This window comes from Marmota marmota, unplaced genomic scaffold (genome assembly GCF_001458135.2).
Source record: "Marmota marmota marmota unplaced genomic scaffold, marMar, whole genome shotgun sequence".
Lineage (NCBI taxonomy): Eukaryota > Metazoa > Chordata > Mammalia > Rodentia > Sciuridae > Marmota > Marmota marmota.
Genome location: NW_026000141.1, coordinates 1,752,760 through 1,780,686, shown reverse-complemented (window position 1 = coordinate 1,780,686; position 27,927 = coordinate 1,752,760). Strand labels below are relative to the sequence as shown.

General features: G+C 52.0%; 1 protein-coding gene across 3 annotated transcripts in view; it reads left to right on the top strand.

Moving 5' to 3' along the window:
* Window positions 1-27,927, top strand: part of LOC107159068 (splicing factor SWAP) — a 64,353-nt gene that overhangs the window by 11,598 nt on the left and 24,828 nt on the right. For all 3 annotated transcript variants that reach the window (XM_015505612.2, XM_015505611.2, XM_015505613.2), the window contains exons 4-10: window positions 528-753; window positions 1,780-1,892; window positions 3,070-3,202; window positions 22,182-22,419; window positions 23,357-23,488; window positions 24,031-24,124; window positions 24,797-24,965. In XM_015505612.2, the coding sequence (XP_015361098.1) occupies window positions 528-753; window positions 1,780-1,892; window positions 3,070-3,202; window positions 22,182-22,419; window positions 23,357-23,488; window positions 24,031-24,124; window positions 24,797-24,965 (1,105 nt within the window). The remainder of the gene's footprint in view (window positions 1-527; window positions 754-1,779; window positions 1,893-3,069; window positions 3,203-22,181; window positions 22,420-23,356; window positions 23,489-24,030; window positions 24,125-24,796; window positions 24,966-27,927) is intronic.

Below are 27,927 nucleotides of genomic sequence, written 5' to 3'. Positions count from 1 at the left end.
GGTGGGGCACTGAAGTGACTTGGCGGGAGCTCCTCGTATGAGCTTGCACTTGCGTGTTCAGGTGTTGGAGGACTGTTTGGCAGCAGGGAGCCTCCAGGCTCTAAAGCCTAGTCCTAGCAAGACAGGAAGCAGAGGGATTCTTAGGTCCTTGGGAAACATGGAAGTACATGCTTCTCCCCTAGAAGAACGCATGTGTGCAAAATTTGCATACCCCTTCAGAAGATTCACCAGTCCCTGGAGCCCACCATGGAACCCTGGTTGTATGGAAAGGTATTAGTTTGGTGCATAAGAAGATTCGCTCCCCTGGGTTCTGTCCAAAGGCTTTGGTGTGCCTCGGCAGGTGTGTTCTCTTCCCACCAACACCAGTGAGATCCATAGATAGGGTATTATGTCCCTGGGACAGCACCAGCCTGGGCTCCCAATTGAAGGGTTTCTTGAGATAAACAGTAAAACCAGTGTGCAACCAACTGTGTGGTTAGGGGAAATGACGACAGATGAATGACTTGAACGTGTGTGTTTTCTCTTAGCCACCAACAGCCAAGATGCATGCCATCATCGAGCGTACAGCCAACTTTGTGTGCAAGCAGGGAGCACAGTTTGAAATAATGCTGAAAGCCAAGCAGGCACGGAACTCGCAGTTTGATTTCCTGCGCTTTGATCACTACCTCAACCCCTACTACAAATTCATCCAGAAAGCTATGAAGGAGGGGCGGTACACAGTGCTGGCAGAGAACAAGAGTGAAGAGAAAAAGAGTACGTGACCCTGGCTGTGTCCTGTTGGACCTGGGTGTGGGGTGCCAGTGGAGGGCCAGGCTTTGGGGTCCCTGTGTTTTTCATGAACTCCTGCTGGCATATGACATGAAGCTCCCAGCTGCTGTCCTACACATGGTGACATGCAATTAAATGCTGGTAGGATCTGAAGGTGGCCACCTGGGCTGGAGCCTTCCCTCTCCTTTTGCTCAGCATTCTGTAGAGAGAAGGGTCGTTCCATGCTTCCATTAAATCATTTTCCTGGTATGAGTCTGCACCTCTGTTCAGAGAGTGAAGTTAAGTTGTGCACTACAAAAAATGAACGGTTTTTACTTAAAATGTATGTCTGAAACTTTTATATTTGTAGGTGTCTCTGTTTTGAATTCTTATAAGGCCACTTGCCTCTATTTGGAGTAAAATCCAGGGGTCAGTCTGCGTCTTCCATTGAATCTGGTAATCAGATGTTTCGCATCAGTTAGCACAAGTCTTCTTCCCCCTAACCCCCAGTGCTGGGAGGACTGAGCCCAGGCCTTGTGTGTGCTAGGCAGGTGCTCCACCCCGAGCCATGCCCACACCATTGTGTAAATCTTAATACAGATTTCACCTCCAATTTTGTTGTCTTTTTTTTTTTTAAATTGGTGTTATTTTACTTCCCCTTTACAGTAAGATTTTGCCCCCTTTTTTCCCTCAATGATAAAAGCTCTTTCATTGCTCCCAGACTAGTAAATGCTAGAGAGAGACATGAAATGGCCAAGGGTCCTACTATCTACTTCCTGTCTGGCTTCCTCTGACCAACTTGGGTGTCCATAGGGAGTATTCTCCACAGGTATTGGTAGACTGATAACCCAAAAATGGCCAAATGTAGCTATGCCCTTGTCTGCTGCTGAGTTCTTGGAGGATTTTTTGGTACATTTTTCCTACCACACGCCAGAGTCTTTGTTGTCATTCTAGCTGTACTTATTTGTGCAGTGAACTATGATAACGTGATGCATGTAGACGGTTACACCAGAATCTTGATTTTGATTTCAGAGTCAGGCACAAACTCTGACAATGAAGATGAGGATGATGAGGAAGATGGGAGCTACCTACACCCGTCTCTCTTCGCCTCCAAGAAGAGCAGCCGCCTGGAAGAGCTGATGAAGGTCTCTCTCTTGTTATTGAGCTATAAAATTGATGCTGGTTTAGTTTGGAAAGTATCAAGTGTGTCACTTCTAGTGTGTTGCATCTGTGTCTTCCTTGGTTGCCCCTGAGTGATGTTGTATTCAGTTGGGTGACAAAGCTTTCTGCATGTCTATTTCATAAGCAAATTATTTTTGGTTTTTTGTATTTTTGTCCCCTGGGATAAGAAGAATGTTGAAGAAGACTAAGCAGTAGTGTAGGTTCCATTACAGGATTGGATTTTATGGGTGTTCTGCAGATCTGCTTCTTGAAGTCCTTAGTTACCTTCATAGATGGTTTCTCAGTAAATGTTTCTGCAGCTAATCTTCCTTCATCCTTACAAAGAAGCCACCAGCACTGTCTTAGGGTTCATTCATGCACCTGTCTTCCATATAAGGTGTAAGGACACAGAAGTCTGAGATTAGGAATATGATTTTCAGCAATTGTGTTGTGTGGCCAATCCCTGGAGGGAATCATTCTTGATTGGATGATTAAAAACCGTTGATTTAAAATCAGAAATTTATCTGAGGAAGGACAGTTTCAAGTTTTTTATGAGCTTCTCACACTTCCAGGAGTAGCAGTCCAGTCCTGACACACCCTCCTTTGCTTAGTGGGCATTATGGAGAGAGGCCACGTGCTCTCTCAGTTCCTCTGGGACTCACAACTAGCTGGAGCACAAGGCCACAATTCACCAGGACCTCCTGTATGTGTGCCCAGGGAGGGGTTCAGGACCCAGCAGAAGATTGTCTGGAGTCTGTGGGCTCTGACAGGTGGCTGCACATTCAGGAGGTCAAAGGAAGACAGGGTTTTCAGAGCCATATAGCACCTGGTTGCAAGGATCACAAAGAGGGTGCCAGCACCAGAGAGACAGGCAGCTGCCAGGCCCACCTCCCACAGAAGCTTCTGCAGAGCTATGGTTCTGGGGGCCTGTGCCACCACTCCTGTCCTTTATGCTCCCAGTTTTGCATCACTTGGGGCCTGGTATGACCTCCCCTGGGCATTGTTAGCATTCTCTGTGTGTGTGCCTATCCAAATGCATGCACGTGCATTGAGGTTGCTCTAAGGTGTACACAGAAGTGGAGCTGAACCTTTTTTTAATGGGATAGTTTGTTGTGGCTCAGAACACAGAAAATGCTAAAACCGTGTCTTCTCTGTCCTTAGCCCTTGAAGGTGGTGGACCCGGATCACCCCCTGGCAGCCCTGGTCCGTAAAGCACAGGCTGACAGCTCTGCCCCAACCCCAGCTGCAGACGGGGCGCCTGTGCAGCCCTCCCAGGTGGAGTACACAGCAGACTGTGAGTACTCACTGTGCGTTCTGACCTGCATCCAGCTGCAAGGCCCAGCCCCCAACCACTGTCCTCATGTCCAACCCGGGGTGTGTTGCCCTGAGAGAGGTGCCTTGACGAGGGGCAGGACGGCTACTGTGCCCTATACCAGCTCAGCATTCCAGCAGGGACAGAAAACAGCAACTTGTCCTACCCTTCTGAAGTCCCTCCCAGAAGCCACACTGTGACTACGGTGCCCCTTAATTGACTAGAGCAGTGTTCCATGGTCTCCCACCTAGAGCACAAGCCAGAAAATGGGGCCTGCAGTCGGGCACAGCGCTGCCCCAGTCAGAGCTCTGCTAAGAGAAGCAGATGCAGGTGCTGGGTGGACATAGTGTTACCTGCCCTGTGGATGGTGTCATGAGACTGTTGGCACTGATAGCCAGGATTGGGTGGACATACAGTTCTGTTGAGAGTGGGAGGTAGGTTGTCTGCCATGGTTGCTTTCTTTAACAAGACATGGTGTAAGGTAGTATGGATGGTCATCCTGCAGCATACCTGCAGAGTATGGGGCTCAGGACCCTGGCAGTTCTGGTGAACCCAAGCATGCTCAAGTCCCTCCTGCAGACTTTATAACCATCTGCAGAGGACTTAGGAAACCTAACAACACAGGTGCTGGGTCAGCAGTTGTTACACTGTATTGTACAGGAAGTAATGAGGAGAAAAAGGTTTGCAGTTTTCAGTGCAGACACAATGTTGTTTTCTCCTGAATATTTTCAAACTCAAGTTGGTTGAGCCTGTGCACCAGAAGCCTGATGGCGCAGGGAGCCAGCTGCGTCATCGCACAGCACAGCACAGCACAGCACAAAATAGCTAGCCGGTCTTCCTCCTCTCTTTTCTTTTTCCTTTCCTTATTTCCTCGTGCTGGGGATGGAACCCAGGACCGTATGCATTCGAGGCCAGTGCCTCACCACTGGGCTGTACTCCAGCCCTACATTGCTTTCTTCTGTTTCTTGCTGATTGCCTTCGTCTTTTTAATTATTTGGAGATTATTGATTCAGGGGTCGTTTGAGTGTTTTGGCCCTGGTCTCTGTGCCAAGTCTTGGGGTAGTTAATCTGTTCCAAGGCTGAGGGGGCCTGAGGACGTGCAGCAGAGAGGAGTTGGCCTGCCCAGTGCCTCCTGCAGGCCTGTGTGCTGAGTACACCTGGGAAGTGACACTGGGTCAGCCGGCCGGGTTCTGAAACGCACACTGCTGTTTATCTGAGCCAGCTCTGGCTGTGCGCTGGCACCGCCCTCTCGCACCTTCCTCTCAGCTCTGGACTACTGATGTGCCATTTCACTGTGCTAACTCCACATTCGCAGGCTATAAAAATCAGTCACTTCCCTGAACTTTGTGCACATGTCCCCAGAAAACCTCTGAGATTCAAGAATCAAGTAATTTCCTTAAGTGATCAAATCAAGATTTGTGAGTGCTGCAGTCAGATCTCACATGGCAGAGCTGCATTTTGCTTTAGGTCCTGCGTCAGCTCCTGGTGTCAGCATCAGAAGGCAGCTGTCCCCAGTGTCTCTGACAGGCACCCTGTGTGTGGCCTGCCCTTAAGCCCTGAGCTCCATGTGGCCTCATGTAAAGTCTGCACAATTGGAAGCAGCAGAGGCTCTATACAGTCCCTGTGCATGCCACAAGGGCACCCTCACCCTCTCCCTTTCAGGCCTGCCTTGAGTCTGCCCACGTGGAGGACAGCGTCCAGGCATGTCCACGGCACCCCTGCACGTCACTGCACTGCTCTGCAGGACAGCAGTAGGAATTGGGGGTTTGGGATGCTGCCCACCACTAGTAGACAGACAGTCGGGGTGCAGTATGTGCACAGCCCTGTAGCACGGGGCAGGATGGTGGAGCAGGCTGAGAGTGGCTGCGGTGTGACACAGCAGCCCACACGTGGTGGAGGTGGTGGCCCAAGCCCAGCCATGGCAGTATGGGACATTAGCCAGTTGGGCAGACTTCAGGCAATGCCTGGAAGGGCTCCCAGGGCTGGCCTGCAGGAGTTGACTCCTGCCTCCTGATCCTGCAGTATGCACAGTCCTTGCTTCAAAGTCCTCCCTTTTTTTACACAGTGAGAGTGATGAACACCTGGAAGAATAGGGCAGGGGGTTGTCTGGAGTTTTGTGAGGGCATGCAGCTCTGACCTAGGTTTATAGTTGCAGACACACACTCCTGCTTCCACTCCGCTATCAGCCTGGCACTGAGAGTCCCTTCAGAGAGTGGCAGCCTTCCAGGCCACCACCACACCTGCCTATCCAGATCCAAGGAGGTCATAACCTGGGAGAGGTGGCCTGGTTCCAGTTTCCTAGGAGAACTTGGAGCTGGAACTTGGGATCTGAATCCCAATGGAACCTGCCAGAATTCCCAAAACTCCTGATTTGGGGTTCCCAGCATCAGGAGTCCCTGTGGGTCAAGGGCTCTGCCTTATGCTGACCTGGAGGCCGTAGCACCCTGGCATGAGGCCACTGTAGGTAAATGCGGCCCACACAACGCCTACCTTCCCTCCCTGTCTGGCTTCGCTGGGTGCCTGCTCACCTCTGCCAACTTGATGCTGTTTCTCACTGTCCTCTGAAATGTCTCATCTCTGAGTCGTCGAAGTCCCTGCATCTCTGGTGACTGTTGCCCTTGCAGCTTTTGCATCAAGTAGCTCAGGGACCTGAAGCTCTCTTGGTGGCGTGTTGTTGACGGGGCAGCTGTGTCTGCCGAGTCAGTCAGGCTTGGGTGCCTGCAGTCTGACTGACAGCTGTGTGTGAGGCTGCTGTCTTGTGACCAGCCACTGAGAAGGCCTGACTTGTCACAGTTGTTCCAGGGGAAGAACACCAATCCTGCTTTTCAGTCGTAGTCTCTTGCACTAAGGAGTCTCCCATTGCGGTGTTTAGGGTGCGTGAGTGCTGACAGTGACGACCCACTGTGTTGGAGATGGTGGACAGGAGAGAAGCACGCGGAAATGCCAACTGGCTCACAGCTGCCCCTGAGAGATGGCACCCAGCTTGAATTTCTTCCTTGCACACTTTTATTCTCCAAATCGTCAGGAGTGTGCATTGCTGTTGTGCTTTCAGAGATTCGTGGGCTGATCAGTGTCTGGAAGGCTCTGTGTGAGGACCTGCAGCTCCTCCTCCCTGGCCAGGATAGCCTTGTGCTTCCTCAGGAAGGCCCTGAGCTGAGCCTGGTGGGCCTCGAGGCAGAGCGTGCTGGGTATGGCTGTCGGCAATGACTGCTGGGGCTATGCTGGGTCAGCTTCCAGAAGGATCCTCCTGCCAGGGACACACTTTGCTTTTCCCCTTCTTCCTCTGCCTCAGCCTGTCCCTGGTTGTGTTCCTATGGGTTTTCACACAAGGTCTGTCCCTCTGGGGTCTCCAGCATATTGTCTTGCTGTCCCTTGTACAGCTGGCTTTGTGTAGGAGTGGGATAACATTCACAGGCATTAGGTGGCTTTTTGAAGAGAGCTTCATTTGTAGACTTTTCACTTGAAAAATTATTAGAAAAGCTATCATGAAAATTACTGAAGTTTCACTTTTTGAGGGGCCCTTACCTGGGCCAGAGCTGTGGACATGTGGAGTCTGGAGAGAGGGCCATTGGCTCTGGCTGGCGGGAAAGGGCTGAATCTGCACCCAGCACTTGACCACCTGTCCCAGTAACAGAGAAGTCGTGTGCTGGTGGGAGTGTGACTTGCGGAAGGCACGGCCCATAGTGGAAGTGGGGCTCTGTGGCCTGTCCTGCAGCCACAGCTATGGGAAGTCCTCTTTGGGCTGGAGAGGTGACATCTGTCATCAAGTTCCTACAGGTGTACCTGCTGTACATCTCTTCTTTTTACTTCTGACCTTGGAGGAGAGTAGACTGAGAAATGTTGCTGGTCTCAGCCTTGCGTCCAGCTTCAAGGCAGTGGTGGCTTTGTGGGCGTGGGAGTGGTTCGTTGTGCTAGAGCCACTCTGACAGGCCCAGGCCAGGGAGGGTGGCGCTTGAGCCTTCAGACATTTCTATGAGCACTGCCCCCATGGTGCCCATGGGAAGCCAGCCTCACCAGCTGTGGCTGTGGGGAAACCTGTCACAATGTGTGCAGCAGAGCCATGAGGAGACAGGCTGCCCATGGCACGGTGGTGTCGGTGGTCTCAGTCTTGACGGGCAGGACCAGTCTTGAACAGGCAGGGGTGGACCTGAGTCATACCTTCCCCCAGGCGTGGCTTCAGGCCCTAGATGTGGAGTTTGGCAGATTTCAAGACACTAGTGCGCACACCTGGTTTTTGCTGTGATCTATAGCATTACTAACTTTGGGTAACTGGTGTGGGGAACAACAGTGAATGAGATCACCTTCCAGTCCTGGCACCTCAGATTCTGACCAACCACTGCATTCACTGTGGCTTAGGTGGGGTCTAGCTCGGATAGCAAGGGTCTTCTTTGTGGGGCATGCCCCTAGGGCTGAGTTACACTTACCTGTCCCTTGTAGTCCTGCCCCTTCTGCCCTTTTTTGAGTAGAACTTTCTAAGAACAGGAGTCCCCCCAATAAAAGAGCACTTCCCAATGTGCTCTCTCACCAGCCTCTCGTGACTTTCTCTCGCTCTCCCTTTTGGGGATCCTGAGGCTGAGAGCGGGGAAGCCGTCCTGAAGCTTGTGTAAAGGTAAATTGTGTCTGTGTTTTATTTGGTTTCCTTGCAAATTCACATGAACAATCTTAAGTTCAGCTGCCCACTGGTCGGGGTGGCATTTTGGTAAGAGAACAATGAACTTGATTGTCTAGCAGACCAAGACCTAACCCAAGGGCGCTCTAGAATGAAAGGGACTAGGATCAGAGAGGCTGTGGGGGGTCAGAATGATGGCCACCACCTCAGTCTTTTCCTTACTAAGCTGGTTCGGTGTATGTTACACGGGTGCATTGAGCAATTGTGTGTCAGTCTTTCTGTGCGTGTGTGGATCCCCCCCACAGACACTAAGCTTTTCAAGGATGAAGACCACATCTGACCTGCTGGCCAGGGTGTCCCCTCGCCTCCTTCCACAGGGACACGGGTTCTCAGGAGTGTTTACTAATGAGTGTATTTAGGAAAAAGAGGGATAAAAGCTCCAAAGCACCTCTGGTTTGTAGGAGTGGATGGCTGTGTGAGTACTGGGGTGGACCTCTGTGCTCAGACAGTTGTCACACACACCCACGAGCAGGCCTGTGAGCACAGGCAGAGCCACTGAGAGCATCTCACTGTGACTGATGATGGTGGGAGTGAGGGTCTGAACCCACAAGTAGGCATGTCAGGAGTAGGACAGGTGAGCATGCCTTCTGGAAGGGCCACACCTTGAACAGCAGGTTGACCCCACTGAAGACGAGGGTTTCCTGGCTGGACACAGTAACAGTTCACTAAGTATTTGGGTTTAGGGAGAAGAGAAACTGCAAAGCTATGGAAAATCTTGAAAATGAGCCCACAGCCACTGCAAGCAAGCACAGGCTAGAGCCACGGGGCATGTGCCGCCCCAGCCCAGCCCGGGAGCAGCGGGCACCCAGGTGTGCGCTTGCTTTAGTTCTGTGGGCCTCCATATACAGGAGGTGTGAGTTCACTGTGTTCTCAAAATACTGACAGTCTATAAAGACCCCAGGTTGGTAAGCTCCGGTTAACCTGGGTGGGTTTATGGGGGAATTTGATGTTATTCTCATAAAATGATTCCCTGGCTGTCCAAAAAAGTGATGAGCCAGAATAGAAAACATTTGGGGAAAAAAAAAAGCATAATAAAGGGAGATAGGCCGTATCGGGTCATAAAGCTCTACTATTACCATAGAAGTCTTTAAATAGTCAGTTCTTTAAACCCAGGTGCTGGCAGCTGTTGATAGCATACTATTTCAGGGCATGGATGGTTATTTCTCTTTCCTCTAGTGCATTTTTGAAAGCAGTTGGCTTTTTAACCTATTTTTCCAAAGCATTCAGCTTCATAGTCACAGAAACAATAATTTTCTTTTCTCAAATTGCATGTTTGCACAAATTTTAATCAATTAAATGCATAATTATAGTAAGTTTAACTGGAAAAAAATAGCTTAAGAAAAAGCTTGTCCTGAAAGCAGAAGTCCCAGCCTTCTGAGAGGAGGCCGCACACTCCGTGTTCACCCTGGCACCTGCTCCCCTACAGGGGGAGCCGCCCCCACCGGGAGCTCCTCCGGGGCCAGAAAGATGGTGCCCAGCACATCAGGAACTGCAGCGGGAAGGACAGGGGCAGCTCCAGGGAGAGGCCCTGGAGAAAGGAACCATCTCCAGAAAGCAGATCCCATTCGCCTGCGGGGGTTTGCCGGCACAGTCACTTCCAGCTGTAAGAGCCCACACTAGGACATTTTTGGCAAGTAAGGACACTTCGGCAGGAGAAAGATCATCTGTTTAGCAGTGGTCAGCACTGTATCAGCCAGTGGGGATGGGAAACTGGTAGGGGGTGGGGCACACACATCCTCACAGACAACAGCATGCCTGACACCTGCCCTACAGCTCTTCTGCTGGCCCGAGCCCAGCCCCTGCTGCAGTGCCAGGTGTCAGGGGAAAGTCGGTTTCTAGGCTGTTAAATGAGTTCAGCCATCTTCAGAGATTAAACAGAAATGCAGAGGGGCTTGCAGGGACATCATTTTCCAGCTGTCAGGGAAGCTAGGAAGGAAGAGGTTGACAGATCTCCTGTGGTGGCAGAGGCCACGGCCATGTGCAAGCAATGTGCAGGTGTGTCGGAACGATGCATGTGCCTCCGACCTGGGATCTCTGCTGTAGTCTACAGATACACAGATAAAGGCAAAGCTACGAGGGGGCGCGTGGTAAGCAGGGCGCCCGGCGCACCCCTGTAACCCCAGCGACTCAGGAGGCTGAAGCAGGAGGATTGCAAGTTCCAGACCAGCCTTGGCAACTTTGTAAGACCCTGTCTCAACATTTTAAAAAGTTTCAGAGGGCTAGGGATGTAGTTCAGCAGTCAAGCATTCCTGTGTTCAGTCCTCAGTGCCCCCCCAACCCCCACCCCCCAAAAAAAGCCACCATTGTGGGATTTTCAGTGGCTGCAAAAGCCTGAGGCTGCTGGTGCGCCCTGTTGGAGGACCAGTGCTTGCTCTCCCTGGGCACAGCCTGTCGCAGTCGGCTAGAGCTACCAGCACTGCAGACTCCTGAGGAGAGGGCAGGGTGCAACAGGAGAGGGGTCGACCATATCCACCTGTGGTCAGGACAGGATCAGCTGGAGAAGAGCTGGGAGAGTCAAGGCGGGCCTCCAGCACGGGTGCTGACTTGCTGCTTTGTGCTGTATAGATTTTTTAGTATCTTATTTGCAGATTCATGTGATGCTTATGTGGAGCCCAGTCTAGTATCCTGGGTTAATTCCTTACAGTTCTGTTTTAGTGTGAATTTCAGGCGGGTTGTGCCTGCAGTTGTGAGTGGCAGGGCTTGGGCACCACCTGGTTGGTTTGCTGTTACCCTGTGTGATGTTTTAGGATCCCCGCGGGTTATACTCAGGTGTTACACAGGTAGAGACTTTCCTGTATTTCAGAAAGAAAGGCATTTGTTTTTACTTTAAAATAATTTTTCTATAAGCCCTTTGAATACAAATATGTGGAACTAAAATCTTTTGTGAAGCCTGACAGTGAACTATTTTTCAAGCTTTTTATTTTTTGTTGTGACTTTGTTTTCTATTATTCAGTTATACATCCTTGCAGAAGATTATAGTGAATTTAATTAATTTATACAGGAGGCAATAATATGGAAATACGGTCCACTATTTTTTATACAGTGTAGTAAGTTAAAAAGTCATAAACTTAAGTCCATTTCATGTGACTAGGCTCGATTTTTTTTTTTTCTCTACCCCTTTTTTTAATGTACTTTTTTGTTGTTTGCGGCATTTTCTTTTTAAAACTAGTTTTTTCATAAGTCAAGAGGGCTGGGGCAGGGACTCAGTGGTAGAGAACTTGCCTTGCATGCTTGAGGCCCTGAGTTTGATCCTCATTACCACATGAAAATAAACAAATAAAAATAAAGATATTATGGGGCTGGGATTGTGGCTCAGTGGTAGAGTGCATGGGTGCAACCTGGGTTCGATTCTCAGTGCCACATTAAAAAAAATAAAGGCATTGTGTTGTGTCCATCTACACCTAAAACAGAAATAAATATCTAAAAAAAAAAATAAAGATATTGTATCCGTCTACAGCAATAACAAAAAAAAAGTATATTAAAAAAAAGAGAAGTGTAAGAAAGGAAGAGCACCTTCAGCACTCAACTGGGCGTGGGAGCAGCATTAGCGGCGTAGTGTGGGATGCTTGATATCCAAGGGAGGGGGCACTTGACCTGAGGAGTAGACAGGCCTCAGAGACACGTTAAAGGGGAAGTAAACTTAGGTTTACTTGAGTTCCACCAGAAAGTAGAGTACAACAGTATTTAGTTCTGACTATAATCCCAGCAGCTCAGGAGGCCGAGGCAGGAGGATGACAAGTTCAAAACAAAGCCAGCCTCAGCAACTTAGTGAGACCCCATCTCAAAATAAAAAATACAGTAGGCTGGGGCTGGAGCTAAGTGGTTAGCACTATTGGGTTCAACCCCTGGTGCCAAAAAAAAAAAAAAGAGAGAGAGTTCTGAATGACCCTTTATGATCAAGAAGAAAGATTCAGAGAATATTAGGGGGTTGTCATTGTGGCTTTTGTTTTTTGTTTTGTTTTTAAGACAAGTGTTTTTATGGTCAACACTAGTAACTATGAAACTAGAGGAAATTACTTCTTAAAAAATACCTTCCCTCTGTCCTTCCCCTGTCTGTGGCCTTTCTCACGACTAAAACACTCAGGATCACCTCAGGGGAACTGGGCTGCACGAAATAACCAGACAAGAGACTGAGATACCTTTTTCTTTGGGTCCTGTGAGGGCTCCTCCTACCTTAGGGGTCCATGGAAAGAGCAAGAGAGCACTGCTGACCCCTTTTATTGGAGAGAAGCCATTCATTGAGGCCAGGGGTCAGGTTTCAGGGGTCTGAGTCTAGCCTCGTGATGTCTGCTGTCGGCAGGTTGACTGACATCTAGGAAGGCCACTCCCAAGGGCAGAACAAGAGAAGGGGACACACAGAAGGCATTTCCATGGAACATTCTGTCCTAAACAGGGCAAAGGGGTGGGATTACCAAGGAACAGGTGGGCATAGCTCAGCCCCATGGGTGACAAGCCTACCTCTAAAGACACACCTTCAACTTTCCAGGCTGGGACAATGCCCAAGTCACTACAAAATGTAGTGAGTGATTGGTCAGAGCCCCTTGCTTCAGGACTGGAAGTTGTGGTCATTGAGAGCAGCCCCCCACAGCTGACTCCAGGTTCTATTAGAAATCTTACTGTCACCTCAGGGGATTGAGGAAAAGGTGCCTCTGTCGTGCTGGTTGCCTGGTGGCCTGGTCTTGGTTCCTGGCGGGTGGAATTGTCTTTTCCCTGCAGCTTCTCTGTTAACTATCTGATGTGTCTTGGGTGTGCAACCCATGGACAGGTGTGTTCGATTCTTGCATCCTGGACCAAGTGCTGCCTTCGACCGAATGGGAAGAGGACAGCTGGTCCGGGTGTAGAATTCCCGGTTCCGCCGTTTCCCGGGCTTCCTAAGCAAGAAACCCAGAGAGGACTGGGCCCCCGGCCTTGCCGCCCTGGCTGCATGTTCTTCTCTGCCTTTTGATTTTCCCAGCCTTTTAAACAGTAGCTGTGGGGTGGGCTGCAGGTGGCCCCGGACCTACGTGGAGGAGGGCAAGCCCCCTGCCTTCTACCTCCCAGCTGTCCTGCTCCAGGCCTGTGCTGTGCAGGCGCAGGCCGGGCCCTCGTGCAGGGGAGAGCTTCTCTCGGGTCCTCTGAAGACCTTCCCTCAGAGTCTTTTTCCTCTGCGTTTCCTCGTTTTCCTTCGTTTTAGCTTGTGTTTCTCCCTGACATCAACGTGGATTATTTTCATCTTTCAATTTTTTTTTTTTTTTTAATCCATGTCTGTTTTACCCTTTGCAGTTCTCATTCTGTTGGTTCTGTGATGGTCCTGTCGTGGTCTTGTCATGGTGCTGTCATGGTCCTGTCTTGGTGCTGTCTTGGTCCTGTCTTGATGCTGTCTTGGTCCTGTCGTGGTGCTGTCTTGGTGCTGGCGTGAGCCTGGCAAGCCTTCTCCACTGGTGTCCCGGTGGCCTCTCAGGCCTGTGTTGCCTACCTCTCTGGCTGAAGGCAGCCACTGGCTGTCACAAGTGAGGGTGCTTGGGTGCCAGTGGAGATTTTTTTTATGGACACTCAAATTTGAATTTCACATCATTTTTACATTTCGAAATATTATTTTATTTGATTTCCCAACCATTTAAAAAAAAATAAGACCACCCAGTAGAGCGCTCGCCTAGCAAGTGCGAGGCCCTGGGTTCAATCCTCAGCAACACATTAATTAATTAATTAAGGTATCGTGTCCAACTACAACGAAAAAATAAGTATTAAAAACCATTCACCTATACTTGTGGGCTGTAGACAGCAGTGAGGAGCCCCGCTGGCCCCAGCTTGGTATCATTACAGACCCATCTGCAGCTCAGAGCTGGTCCTGGTGGTTTCCCCTGGCTGCCTTCTCTGCTCTCAGTGTGGCGTGCAGAGCTGCCCCTGCAGGCCTTGTGCTCTGACAGGGAGGGGCTCTTCTTCTGGACCCTGCCTTGCTTCAGAAGAGTGCCTCTGCTCTCTCGTCCTCGGGCAAGATTCCTTCCAGGCAGGGCCCAGTTCCAGGCACCTGTGCACTGCTGCCCCCAAGACTGCCACTTACACCCTACCCTGGTGTGGAGCAAGATTTGCCAAGAAAAATGCAAGCTTTTAAGCATGTCCAGCTGGGATTCCACATCTGTTCATCCCTGCTGGATGCAGCAGCAAGTGCTGTGCCCTGGCTTCTCTTAGTGGCCAAGGCAGGAGGATGACTTGAGCCCAGGAGTTCAAGGCCAGCGTGGGCAGCACAGTGAGACCCTGCCCCAGAAGGGGGTGGGGCATGTATTAAGATTCACAGCTTTACAAGGGCGCTGTTCTCACAGCCTGCAGAAGTCCTTCAGGCTTCCTGCTCAGCCTCGAGTGTCAAAGCAAGCCTCCCTTCGTGCGGGACGTTTTTAAAGACACCGGCTTGTCTGGAAGCTACAACAAAGCAGAAAAGGTATGGTTGCCAGTTAGCTCTCATCTTCTTGGGTGCCCTGTGGCATGGGAGAGCATTGGCTGGCCATGGGTGACCATCCTGTCATGATGGGGACAGGCACCTACTATTAAAAGGTGGCATTGTGCCGGGCACAGTGGCGCACGCCTGTAATCCCAGTGGCTCTGGAGGCTGATACAGGAGGATCATGAGTTCAAAATCATCCTCAGCAACGGCAAGGTGCTAAGCAACGCAATGAGACCTGCATCTCTAAATAAGATACAAAATAGAGCTGGGGATGTGGCTCAGTGGTCAAGTGCCCCTCAGTTCAGTCCCTGGTACCAAAAACAAAAAAGGTGGCATTGTAGAGTTCTACCTATGTATGATAGGGACACAGCTGCGGGGCGAGAGCTCTACCCCAGGCCCAGCATGCTTGCCTGGGTTGCAACCACGCATGGCCAGAGAACAGAAGAGAATGGGGAATCAAGGTCATTGTGTGATCCAGGAGAGATTTTTTACTCACTGACTTTCTCTATACTTTCAGAAATACTTTTAAAATTTCCGAGACCTAGTTGAAGAGCATTTCAGCCAGCTTTTTAGAAAAACTTGCTTTTAAAAACAAACTGCAAAGGGCTGGGGATGTGGCTCAAGCGGTAACACGCTCGCCTGGCATGCGCGGGGCGCTGGGTTCCATCCTCAGCACCACATAAAAATAAAATAAAAAGATGTGTCCACCGAAAACTGAAAAATAAATATTTAAAAATTCTCTCTCTCTCTCTCTTTTTAAAAAAAAAAACTGCAGAGCTGAGGTTGTGACTCAGTGGTAAAGCGCTTGTCTAGCACGTGTGAGGCACCACATATAAATAAATGAATAAAGATTCATCAACATCTGAAATATTATTTTTAAAAAAAAAATGCAGTGAGTCCAGGCATGGTGGCACACTCATCCTGGCCACTTGGGAGGCTGATGTAGGAAGATCATGAGTTTGAGGCTAGCCTGGGCAGCCTAGCAAGACCTGGTGTCAGGAAACCTGCAGTGTGTGGGAGGAAGGAAGGTTCTGGCTTCAGATTCGGTAGAAGCACAGTGTGCAGTTCAGCGTCCAGGATGGATGGCTACAGCCGCACGTCCGCTCCGTCCACCCTCTACTTGTCGCTTTGTTGGGCTCCTGGGAATCAGCAAGTTCCACAGCTCACTCTGCTTCATTCGGATGAGAAGGACACTGGTTCTGACCCCAGTGAAGTAAGCTGTCATCTCAGAAGTCATTCTTCTCGCCAGTAACCCATGTTAACCAGAAATCCCGTAATCAGTGACTTTTTTTTATCGTATTTTCTGTTCCATCAAAAAATGGATATGTGTTTTTTCTTGTATTTAAGTTCCTACATAACATCCTCTGTTTCACCTCTTGGTACACAAAAACAAAAGGATTTGCTATCTATGTCTTCCAGCCCCTACTCTGTCCTCCACACTGACGCACATGCAGACAGCCAAGCGCCACTCGGCCCCAGGGGCCTCCTGAGGGTGAGGCCCAGGGCCTGCCACCAGCACGGGCAGCTGACCTGAAGGCCTTGTGCAGTGCCTAACCGTTGTCACTTATTTACTTTTTTTTACACAATGGCCCAACAGACTTTAAAGTTTTATCTGAAATCTGTTTTGGCAAGAATCTGTCTTTTGTAGTAATGGTTTCTCTTTTTTGGTAAATAACTCTGCATCTCATCAATACCAGTCTCCATCTCCAGTCCTGACCACCCCCTCCTTCCTGCCATTGCTCCTTGGACGTGTTATGGGCATCTTAAAGTTGGGGTGCTCAAGGCAGGATCCCAAACTCCCCACTCTTTCCCATTTTAGGAAACAGCTGTCCAGGCCAAAGTGCAGGTGGCCCAGAGTCTTCCTGCCTCGCCCTCCATATGGTCCAGCTGCATATCTCTCTTGGTGCTGCCCTCCTCTGACAGCCAGCACACTGTGCTCTTGAAAGTAAATGCCGTCTCGTCAGTACTCCTGGAAGCTCTCTGCGTTCCATCCATTAAACCAGAGGCCCTCCTGTGGCCAGCTGGCCCTCCACGGCTGTTGAAACTCCCCTCCCACTCTACCTCACTGCCCCTGTGTCCCTTACCCTTTCAGTGCTTAATAGTGTGCTAAGGGAGCCCTGACCTCAGGGCCTTTACACTGGCCCCTCTCACCCGCAGCCCTGGCATGTTTTTAGCTGGCCCCTTTGTGGCCATGACACCTTGAGTCCTTCTGCCAACTCTTCCTCTAATCACACACCGTGAGCATCTGAGTTTGCTGTGTTGACTCAACCTTGTCAGCTGTGTGCATTGGGTCCAGGGTCCCAGGCAGCTGACAAGTCCTTGTTTGATGGATACTGGCTGGCCAGAGGGAGAGAGGGACAAATAGGCCCAAAGTCACCCCCTAAAAAGGAATATGAGCAAATGTTTTCTCTGGCTCTCCGCCTGAACCCAAAGATGTGATAAATAGGATAAGATGCTCATCATCTTTGGATTATAAGGACACTTCAGATTTTTACTTAACCACACTAATGCGTGTCTGTACTTTGGAAGTCAGAGATCAGGTGCTTGTTAAGAGTGTCTGGCACACACCACCCACTGACCGCCCACTGACCGTCTCTCCACGCAATTCCCACTGTGTGTCTCTGAGCTTCTGTTGGGAGGCTCCCTGTTTCCTCCCTCACCCTTGTGAGGCTCCCTGTCTTCCTCTGGGTCCACAGGGACAGGTGGGGTGCATGCTGCCCCCAGGCCACCCACACCCAGAATTCACATGCCTCCTGTCTGTTTTCTCTTTTGGTTATTGTGTGGCTCCGGTATATTTGTGATCAGAATTCAAAAGAGAAAAATGTGGGAGCAGCCCATCCATCCTGCTCCTCACTGGTCTGTGTGAGGCCGTGGCCATGTCTCCACTGCTGGGTCAGCAGCCCCTCTGCAGGTGCTGTGGGCTCTGATGTCCCTAAGCATGCCCAGATTGCTGGCCACCTGCAAGTGTTTAGGTCTCGCTGAGTTTCTGAGGCTGGCTTTGAACTTGTGCTCCTCCTGCCCCAGCCCCGTGTTGCTCTGTGTCTGTGTTGGTCTCTTTGTTTCCTTCTTATTGTTTGCTCCTGTGCTTTGCCAGAGTGTGTCCTCAGTAACTGCCAGCAAAGGGTACGTGGAAGACACCTTATCCTTAGGTAGCCTAGATGCCTTAATCCTGTCTTCACTGGACAGATGTGAGATGGCCCTAGAATTGTGGGATGGGAATTATGTGCCCTCAGATTCTGGACTGTTCTGTGCACCGTCTCCTAGTAGCTTTGCCTCTGCTGAGAAGCCTGCCATTCTGATTCTCTCCCGTGCCGTTTGTGATCTGCTGAACAAGTTTGCACTGTGGGTACCGTGCCAGGAGTGCACGGGCACAACTCCTCCCATCATGGAGCTGACACCACAGAGAACACAGACAGATGACACAGATGAACACTTTTTTCTCATTTTTACTTTCTCTGGGACACATGGTCCAAAAACCTTTAATGGAAAATTCCAGAAATAATCCCTGTGTTTTAAGTAGCACACCATTCTGCATTGCAAGATGAAACCATGGCCCTTTCCCTTTCTCTGCTTCCCACCAAGGATGTGAGCCCCCTTTGCCCATTGTGTCCAGTGCTACCCTCCCGGCAGTGATTTGACAGCCGCCTCAGTTACCAGATCTCTGTCATGGTGTCACAGATCCTGTGTGCAGACAACTCTTAGGAGATGGTCTAATGCTGCGTCCTGATGCTAGGGTCCTGGCCTCGCTTACCTCTCCTCACAGGCTGCATCCTCTCACACCCCAAGAAGGCTGAGCACGAGCAGCGCGGGGCAGTGAGTGACAGGGCCGGTCAGAGCCTCCCCTGCAGCGCAGTGTTGGGGTCTCTGTCTCACTGTGGATTTCTGCGTTAATCTCCCACTGCGCCTGCTTTACAAGTCGAGCTCTGTCGCGGGTGTGAATGTACAGGAATGAAGAGTCCACATAGAGTTTGGCACTGTCTGTAGTGTCAGGCGTCCCTGGGGTCCTGGCACGTGTCCCTGCAGAAAAGGGACTGCTGTGAGACTGAGCACAGTGGAGCGGGTGGTTACAGCAGGTCAGGCAGTCCCTTTGTGATCAGAGGCGGCCTAAAGAAGTCCAGAGCATGGGGCTGGGGCTGGGGCTCAGAGGCAGGGCGCTCGCCTGGCATGCCTGAGGTACTGGGTTCGAGCCTCAGCACCACATAAAGTTATTGTATCCACCTATAATTAAAAAATATTAAAAAAAAAAAAAAAGTCCAGAGCAAGCTGGCGAGGTGGTTCTCATGGAAGCCTGAGAGGAGTTGGGGGTCAGGGGAGACAGAGAAGGAAGATAGGACTGCATGAGAGGGCCACCCAGATGAGGAACAGGCTTGCTGTGGTTGAAAGGAAACAGTGGCCGAGGAGTGACCCGCCTCCGTCAGCTCTGGGCTGTGCAGTAGGAGGGCGGAGCTGCAAGTGGGGGCATCAGCCTTGGGTCTGTGAAATCATGGAGCCCAAGCTAAGTGGATGCATGGCATTTCTGGGCAGGAGCTGCGGGAGAGGGTGTGGAGACAAACCTGAGACAGGTAGGAGTGCCAAGTGGGCGGCCACACACCAAGGCCCTCCAGCTGGAGATGGATTTCGCAGTCAGAGAGTGTGGCATTTAAAGCCATTGAACTCAAGATGCTCGGGACGTGTATGAATAGGTGATTCAGATCCAGGAAAGGAGGCTGAGATGCAGGAGACAGGGACAGGCTTCGGGTGGGTCAGAGCACCGTGCACAGCTGTGGGTTCCTGGGCGTGGGCAGTGAGCTGCCACATGTCTGCTGCCTCCAAGGAGAGATGCTCAGTGGTGCTACGTGAGCAGCTATGCAGTGCTGCCTTCCTGGTGCCTGTTCACTAATGAAAGGTGTTTTCCTCCGTAGAACTCAGAGGCTGAGCTCAGAGTTTTTGCAAAAAGCCCAACAAGGGGCATTGGGAGGTCATGGGGCAGGCTTCTCTGGCCTCGCCTAGGGAAGACATGCGACGAGCACTCCTGTGTGCACTGCGCCTTGAGCAGCTTGTTCCTCTCACTGTGCTTCCTTTAGAAAATACGGCACTTGCTGGAATTTCTCTCTTGGGTCCATTGGAGTAGGTTTTTGCAGTTCTCATGAAGCAGCTTAGTTTGGCGCTTACCTGTGGTCCCAGCACTTGGGAAGCTGTAGAGGGAGAGCCCTGCAGTTCCAGGCCTGGGTAACAGTGTGAGGCCACAGACCTCAGTTGTGGATCTGAGGTTTGTTCTTTCCTTGGTCTGGCCCAGCACCTCTCAAGCTGTGGTGTCACTCAGGAGACTGGCTGTGGGGGACCCTGGGCCCTAGCTCAGCTGGTGGCTAGGGAGGGGCTTGTGAGCAGCCCTGCTGCTGCAGGCCATGGCCAGGAAGCCTCTGGAACAAGGGCCACACCTCACTCGCTGCTGGTCTGCAGGGAACATCATTCCAGTGTGCCTGGAGCAGTACTTTGAGCCAGCCAGGCTGTGTACAGAGCGTGCACGCTGCTGAGGTCTCGTCGTCTCCACTCCGGGCAAGACGTGCCCAGCCACCACAGGGTGTATACAGAGGTGTCTGGAAAGGATACCTGTTGGCCCTGTGCCTGTGCCAAAGACAGAGAAAACAGGGCAACCTGGGGCTGGGCGCCAGGGCAGGGCCAGGCCTCTAGGGAGGGCACTCGGGGCTTCAACCATCCCACCTCCCTAAAACCTTCCCGTTGCTCACAGTCCGTGAATTGAGAACCGGGGAGCAGCACCCAGGGTGGTGTGAAGAAAGTGTCACATTACAGTGGCCTGTGCTCTGCTGCCTCCCCCACTTGCCACCCTCTCCCCGCGCACGTCCTGCCCACCTTCATAGCAGGTGGTTACAGTGCTGCTGGGGAGAGCCGAAGGATGTGGGTGAGAAGTTGCGGGTGGTGTGGACTGTCCCTCCTCTGTGTGAGTCTCTCTCGGGGTTGCAGGTGTCCTAGGCAGGCTTTAGCGTGGGGATCAGGCCTGGGGTTTCTCTTAGAAGTGCGCAGCCTGGGGTCCATCCCGACTGCTCCCCTAAACAGCCCTCACCCTTCTGCAGGCCTGCTGCACTGTCTAAGCTGTGTGCAGTCTTCACTGCACCTTCGGAGGTCTGAGGTTGGTGGGTCTCTGAGTCACACGAGCCTGCCTTGTCATGAGCACTGCTGTGTTTAATGCCTTGTTCAGTTGGCACACTGCGAGGTTCCGGAAGCTCACGCAGACTGATGGCATGGTGGTTCTCAAGGCGTGGTGCTTGGTTTGAAGCACAGTACTCACTTTGCCATGGAGGAGTGCAGCAGGCTAGAGCTTGTGACTCTGCCTCCTGGGAGCTAAGTCCCAGCCACTGTTTGCCCTTGGGCTTCAGGGGTCTTACTTGTGGCTACAGTTGAAAACAAACCTGGGCTTTAGCTGGAGACTGGCCAGGACAGAACCGCGCGTTTCATCCTTCGCCGAGATGAGCAAGGCCTGGGATCTAGCAGGAGCATCTGACTCGCCCTCCTTGCTCAGGGCGCCTGTGCTGGAGGACTCCCTGCTTCCCCTCGGGTGGCTCTGCCCAGGGTGGGAGGCAGAGGCAGGTTCTCACACGCCTGCTTAGCTTTGACAGTGTTTGAACCATGTATCACCGACACATGCTGTGTGCTCAGAGCTAGAGCTTCAGAGATGGTAGAGACAAGGTCTCTGCCCTCACAGGTGCCCACAGAACAGTGCCTAGGCACCACCAGCCCCTCCTTGTTCATGTGGTCTTGTCTGTTCTGCTGTCTCCAGAGATGACGCAAATGCTCTGTGTGGCATTGGTGTGACGTGCTCGTTGAGACCACACACCCTATTCTGAAATTTTAGGTAGTGTCTTTCTTGTGTACAGTGGTTGGTGTGTAGCACTGAGCCAGAGAGGGACATTTTGGAGTTTGTTTGTGTCTACTTAATAAAAAGTGAGTCCTTCATGGTTGGGAGCTGTTGGTAGTACCAGGGTGCTTCAGAGCAGACAGACACTGTGCCTGTGCCTGTGCCAAGGTGGAGGGAAGAGCAGAGCCTGGGTGCTGGCGGGGCCAGGCCTGCATGGGGAGAGAGTGCCCTGGGGGCGTCATCTTGCCAGCCTGGGGTGGAAAGCCTTTGCTCATGACTGGGGACTTGAATGCCCCTCTGCAGTGTGGCAGCCACGGTCATACTGAAGTTCTGCGGACTTGTCTTACCATGTTGCTATTTAAAGTGAAAATCAAAATCACTTTATTGGAAAAAATCTGTATGCCATCTTCTAATGAAGGAGAAATTAAACCTGTATATAGAGAACCCTTTTTTATCTGCTGTAGGATTAGGACTAGACTCTCAGCTATATCATTGAGTCTTCTTGGTTTCTGCTGGTTTTGAATATTTTCTAAAATTAGGTGTTTTAGCCTGCAGGGCTCTTCATGGCTAGCACAATGGCCTACAGTCCCATGGGTGTGAGCCTTTGTGCGGAGGAAGCTGTTGTGCGGCTGTGGATGATAGGGAGGCCCAGGAGCAGTCCCAGGGCCGTTGACCTGAATGAATGGCAGTGCCCCATCACGGGGTGCAGGGGTGATGGAGGTGTCAGCTTGCAGACAGGACTGTTTCCAGTGTGAACAGTTAAGTGGAAAAGAGACTCTCCTGAGAATGTGGAGTTGGCGTCAGAACAGGGCAGGCCAGCTGGGCAGGCCCCTAGGAAAGGCCACCAGTTGCTGCCAGCGGGAATTTTTCCTGGGCTGCACAGTGCGCAGCTGGGGCGTCCTCATGCCTGCTTACCTTCCCCTGGTGGCGGGGGTCTGCTATCACCTGGCCAGTGCCGTGAGAGGAGGGGCAGAGGGTGCTCCTGGCCCCCCTCCCGGCCTCACCCCACACGTCTTTGCAGCACCCGTGGCGGCCATGTACTATAGCTACTACATGTTACCCGACGGAACCTACTGCCTGGCACCACCCCCTCCAGGGATCGACGTGGCCACTTACTATAGCACCCTTCCTGCTGGGGTGACTGTGTCCAGCTCTCCCAGTGTGACGACAGCTGCCCCGCCGCCTCCTGGGACCACACCACCACCTCCCCCAACCACAACCGAAGCGAGCAGCGGCACCTCCTCCTCCACCACCACAAGGTACATGCACCTCCCACTCCGTTCTCAGTTTGAGCCCTGGTCTGGATTAAGCCTCTGGATTTGAATAGTCATTACTCAGACCCCAAAGTTGCAAAGTTGAAGATGCCGTGATGTAAAAGTTCTTAAAAAGCTGAGTGTGGTGCTGCTTGCCTGTCATCTCAGTGGTTTAGAAGCTGAGGTGAGAGGATCCAAGTTCCAGGCTAGCCCTGTCTCAAAGTTAAGAAGGTGCCTCATGGTGAAGGCTGACCACAGGCACTCGTGGCTTGTGTAGCATCCCACCCACCTCTTACCCAGAGTCTGCCCTGTGCCTGGTGCTGCATCCCATCAGGCAGTACCAGGCAGGTCCCTCTGGGAGCGGCAACTGTTTGTAGACTGTGCAGGTTCAAGAGGTTGGTGATGCGGCCCTGGGGCACACCCTGAGGCCCTCGCAAGCCATGGTACTGTGGCTTTCTAGGGAGGCCCCCTAGTAGCTTGTAAGGGTGCGTGGGCTCCAGGCAGCACCTACATATTTCTGTAGAGTGGCCCTGTTCCTGTCCTCTTGAGGAGGTCGAGTGGGAGGTGAAAGGTCGAGTCGAGTTGTGCTAGCAACAAAAAGGCAGCATGTGATGTACTCTTGGTTGTTGCTAGAGTTAGCTCCTCATCGAAGGGAAGCCTTAATTAAGAAGAAAATGAAACCTGTTTCTGTCGCTCTGTGTCTGGTTCCCCAGTGAGCTCCTTGTCGCCATAGACCATGGTACTTGGTCGTGATGTGAGAGCACTGGCTTTGTTGGTTGGAGAACACAGCATCTTCAGAGCAAGGGCCTTCAGCGTGTATTCTCTGTAACACCTGTATTTATTGCACCCCTTGCGAGACCCAGACCAAGAGGACCTTCAGCCACCAGTGCTGGCCCAGTGCAGCCGCTGGGGAATGTGTGACTTACCGGGCCTTTCTCCACAGTGCACTTGCTCCCGTGGCCGCCATCATCCCCCCACCCCCCGACATTCAGCCTGTGATTGACAAGCTGGCGGAGTACGTCGCTAGGAATGGCCTTAAATTTGAGACCAGCGTTCGTGCCAAGAATGACCAGAGGTGAGAGGTACAGTTTTAAGCATCGGGCTGCAGCTCATCAATGGAACTCTGGCCTAGCATGCCCGAGACCTGGCTTCCATCTTCGGCATCAGAAAAGAAAGGAAGCAAATTCGGTGCATGGGATTTGGGGTTTTCATTTAGGTCTTTTAAAAATCCAGCCATGTAGTTTCCCGTTTTCTTGGCTCAGTGTCTTTGGATAGACTTCTTTTCTTGGCTTGTCAAATTGCTGAGAGTTACTTAAAGTGAGTGAAATGTCTGTGCCACCTGAGGTGAAAGGCTGGGTTCCCTCTGCTGGGGGGCCTGCCCTGGGGTCTAGACAGGAGCCTTTCCATAAAATCCAGTCTCGTCCCTTGGCCCCCAGTGGTGGAACCTGAGCCATGTGCCCGCATGGTAGTGCCTATGCTGCGGGCTCTTTCGCGTGTGGCATGGATGGGATGCCCGTGGGAGTTGGTCGCGTCCAGCAGCAGGAGGCCGCAGCTCACACAGGTTCTCAGAGAGGCTGCTGCGGTGTGTTGAGTGGCCTGTGTTTGTTCTCTTCACAGATTCGAGTTCCTGCAGCCATGGCACCAGTACAATGCCTACTATGAGTTTAAGAAGCAGTTCTTCCTCCAGAAAGAAGGCGGTGAAGGCACACAGGTGTGTGTCCCGAATGACAAGGGCGTGAAGCCCGCGTGGGGCTGCAGAAGTCGGTCCCTACGTGCTCACTGTCCAGTGTGGCAGCCCATGCTGGTCAGCTGTGTGTCTCCTGTGCTGCCACCACTCAGCTCTCCGTGGGCCTGTGTCCAACACGTGCCAAACAAAAGCCCCTGCTTCCTTGCCCTGTGGCCTTGGGTGGTGCTACTTCTGCCTGCTCAGGTGGAAGTGTGCACGGGCACTTGAGCTGCGTGGCTTGCGCGTGAGCCTGTGAAACAGAACCGCCTGCCCAGAGCGAGCACAGGGCCCACGCGGCCCGCCCTCCTCACAGAGCCCCCTGCTGTCGTCCTCACTGCCTTGCTGTCCTCCCGCCTTCTGCAGATTCCTCTCAGCCTTTATCTCAGGTTGCTCACAGGAAAGAACGCTGGCTTCCCAGCAGGCCCTGGGGAAAGTGGGGTTCTGACAGGACAGGTGCCACGGCCCAGCCCATGAGACAGAGCAGCACCCTGCCACGTGCACTGGGGGAGCTCCTTCCACTCCTCTTCAGCCTACTGTGCCAGAAAGTAGCGAGTACAAATTTGAAATCTAAAAATGTGACTGTGTGATGTCCCTCACGTTCTGACAGATGTCATGTGGTTTCCATGTAATGGTGTGTGGTGATGTCACTCTCCCCAGGCTGTGGCAGCCCCAGAAGAGGCCCCTGCAGAATCTGCTCCTGAAAAGCCAGGCGAGACCGGGGAGGTTGGCGTGCCTGAGGACACAGGCGAGGCAGGGGGACGAAGCTCAGGCGGGAAGAAGGAAGCTTCGTCCAGTAAGAGCGCTGCGGACGGGAAGCTGGTAAAAGGTGCGCTGCTGCGGCTGCTCGCAGGCCCCGCTGAGCTGCAGGAGAGCCTCTTGGCCTGGAACACAGGCCAGGGTGGGGTTTGCTGGGTTGTGTTCTCCTGGCTGGGCGTTTGGAGTCCTGTGAACCATGAGTTAGTCCTGGGGATTCATTTGCTTAACAGCCTGTTTGGAGCAATTCAGAGGAAATGTTTATGAATTATTAAATAATGTGTCATCCCCCTCAGACTTCTGAAATTATATTTGCTTGCAAACCATTGCACCGAGAAACCCCTTTTCTTTCCTGGTCAAAGCAGCCCTCTGAGTACCTCTGCCAGGCAGCACGATGCACTCTTGCTTTTAGTCACCTTGCTCTCTCCCTGGAGCCTTTGGTCCAGCAGTACACACATGCGTGTGAGTGGCTGGTGCTGTGGAGACCAGGAGAGAGCTGGAGCAGGCTGCCTAGAGCCCCGCGTAGCAGAAGTGGGGAGGCAGCTGTTCCCCTGATGAGTATCGAGAGGATCCGTTCACAGTGGTGCTGCTGTGGGATGTGCTGGCCGCCTGCTGTCCCAATGAAGAGTGTCTGAGTGACTCCAGCATCCAGGGACAAAGACAGGGTCTGGAGTGGGACAGCCAGCTCATTGCTTTGCCCCTCCCATGAGGCCCCGGGCCTGCTGGGGGATGGCCTCATCCTTCAGTGGCTTCCCAAGGAGATGCAGGCAGAGGCATCCTTGGAGGCTGTGAGAGACCGTGGCCTGGAGCACAGCTATGCAGAGGCAGGCGCAGTGACAGCAGTTCCTAGTGGGGAGGAGGGTGGGCAGTGCAGTGGGGAGCGGGTGGTGGTCATTCAGGGTAACCCAGTTGTCCCAAGGAAGCTCACGTGTGTTTAGTCCCTTGCCCGTTGTGGCCACCTTCAACTCTCCTTGGAATAACCAAACACGTAGACTGCTGGGTAGTGGCGGCCACTGCTCCAGAAACCAGGGTGGAATGCTGTCCCCGGATCGGAAGCCACCTTCCTGGGGTGTGGTTTGTAGGGAAGGAAAGGACACGCTGGGACTTGAGCAGTGGTTTTGGGGAAGCCGTTGTTAATGAAGAGGGTGGGCGGGAGGCTTGGACAAGTTGGGGACACCCAAGACCTGGCCTGCCCACCCCAGTGTAGCTCCCACACTTGCCGCCCACCTGCAGGCTTCCTTTCTACCCCCAGCTCAGTCCTGGACAACACAGGCCCCCTGTGAGGCTGGGGACGGAAAGCTGCAGCTTGCTGAGGCACTGTTGGGTCTCTGAAACGGACCCCCACCCCTGTGACAGGAGAGATGTCAACGTCTCTGCTTTGTACTCCTTGAAAATATCAAGCTAGTGCACCTGATGATCTCACGTCTGTAAGATGGCTTGGAAATAAACTGCCACGTCTTAATGTGAAGAAGTCATCAAGGACCAGGCTGGGTGAGAAAACACCTTTAGGTTTTCTGAGAAATCTCAAAGGAAAGAGACAGAAGAGGCATCCAGGTAGAAGAGCAGGTGGGCTGTTCTCCAAGGGGGGACAGGTCAGCGCGTCACATTTGGTACCGTTGCATGTGGGCAGTTGAAGCAGATCTGAAGAGCCCATAAAGCGGTCCGAGTGCTAGAGCAGAATGACTGGGGCGCTGAGCACTTGGCGTCATAGGACCACGAAAGTAAGGACAAGAAGAACATTGCTCTGTTCACAGCCTGCTCTGTCTGTGCTGGCAAACCAAAAATAAAAACAAAGCAAGCACCGAACTCAAGGGCCTTGGAAGCAAGCTGGGGCTCAGGAGGGGGAGTGCTGTGTCTGCAGGGCCCTGGGTGGTCCCAGCACCAGGACGGAGGAAGCGCCTGCACGGCAGTGGGCGCAAGTTAGAGAGCAATGAGAAAAGCCCGTGGGAGACACCAGCAGCACGTAGTCACTGCTCTCGGTGGAGGGAGGAGCAGATGCACCCGGACGAGAGGAAGACGTCGGTGTCTTTGAGAACACAGCATAGTGTATGCGACCTAGGATTTGAGTAAATTTGAAATCACTGAGAACCATTTTCAATAAAAGCATAAATTTCTAAAATCATGTCAAGAAATGAAGGAAACTGACATAGATGTGTCTGCCTAAAAGAATAGTTGAACTAGTGGTGGGTGAGCTGCCCCTAGAAGTAGGCAGCAGGCCAGGACAAGTTAAAGGCCCGTATGATTCCCCTCAGGAAGCAGATGCCTGCATCAGGAGAGCTGCTCCCGAGCACCTAGGAAGACAGGTACCGCAGGCGCTCGGGCACAATAGTTATCCTCCATGGCCACCGCAAGCATAGGTGCTGCCGTGGTGCAGGGGGCCTGTCCCAGGAGCCCAAGGTGGTGCCGCATCTGCCCCCTGCTATGGGTGTCCTGTCGATAGGGCAGGCTTCCCGGTCGTATCTCATGATACTGAGAGCATGCTCTGGAAGCATGGTTCAGCAGTAATCCAGCTGGGAAAGCAGGCTGTACCCCCACAAAGAAGTCAAATCAGATCACGGTGCCTCCAACAGTAGTGGTTCCATTTCAGTCCAGCAGTTAGGGGTAGGAGGTAAAATTGAGGAGAGGAAAGTACAGGTGATGCTTTGATGATCTTGGGGTGGGAAAGGGTTTCTAAGATTGAAGCCATGAACCACAAGGAGGGTCAGTGGGTCTCATGGGGGCTGGGCCTGAGGAGAGTCAAGACCGTGTCAAAATGGTGGTGGTTGGGCACTGGGCTGGGCTCAGCGGTAGAGCGCTTGCCTTGCACGTGGGAGGCACTGGGTTTGATCCTCAGCACCACATAAGATAGATAAACAAAGTAAAGGTATTGTGTCCAACTATAACTAAAAATATATATATATGAAAATTTTTAAATGGTGGTCATTGTTAATTAAAGGATCAATGTCTTTACCGTGGAAAGAGCTCTTACAAATCAATAAGGAAGGTATCAGTGCAGTAGAAAAATGGACAAAGGACATTTTTAAGAAAAGATAGTT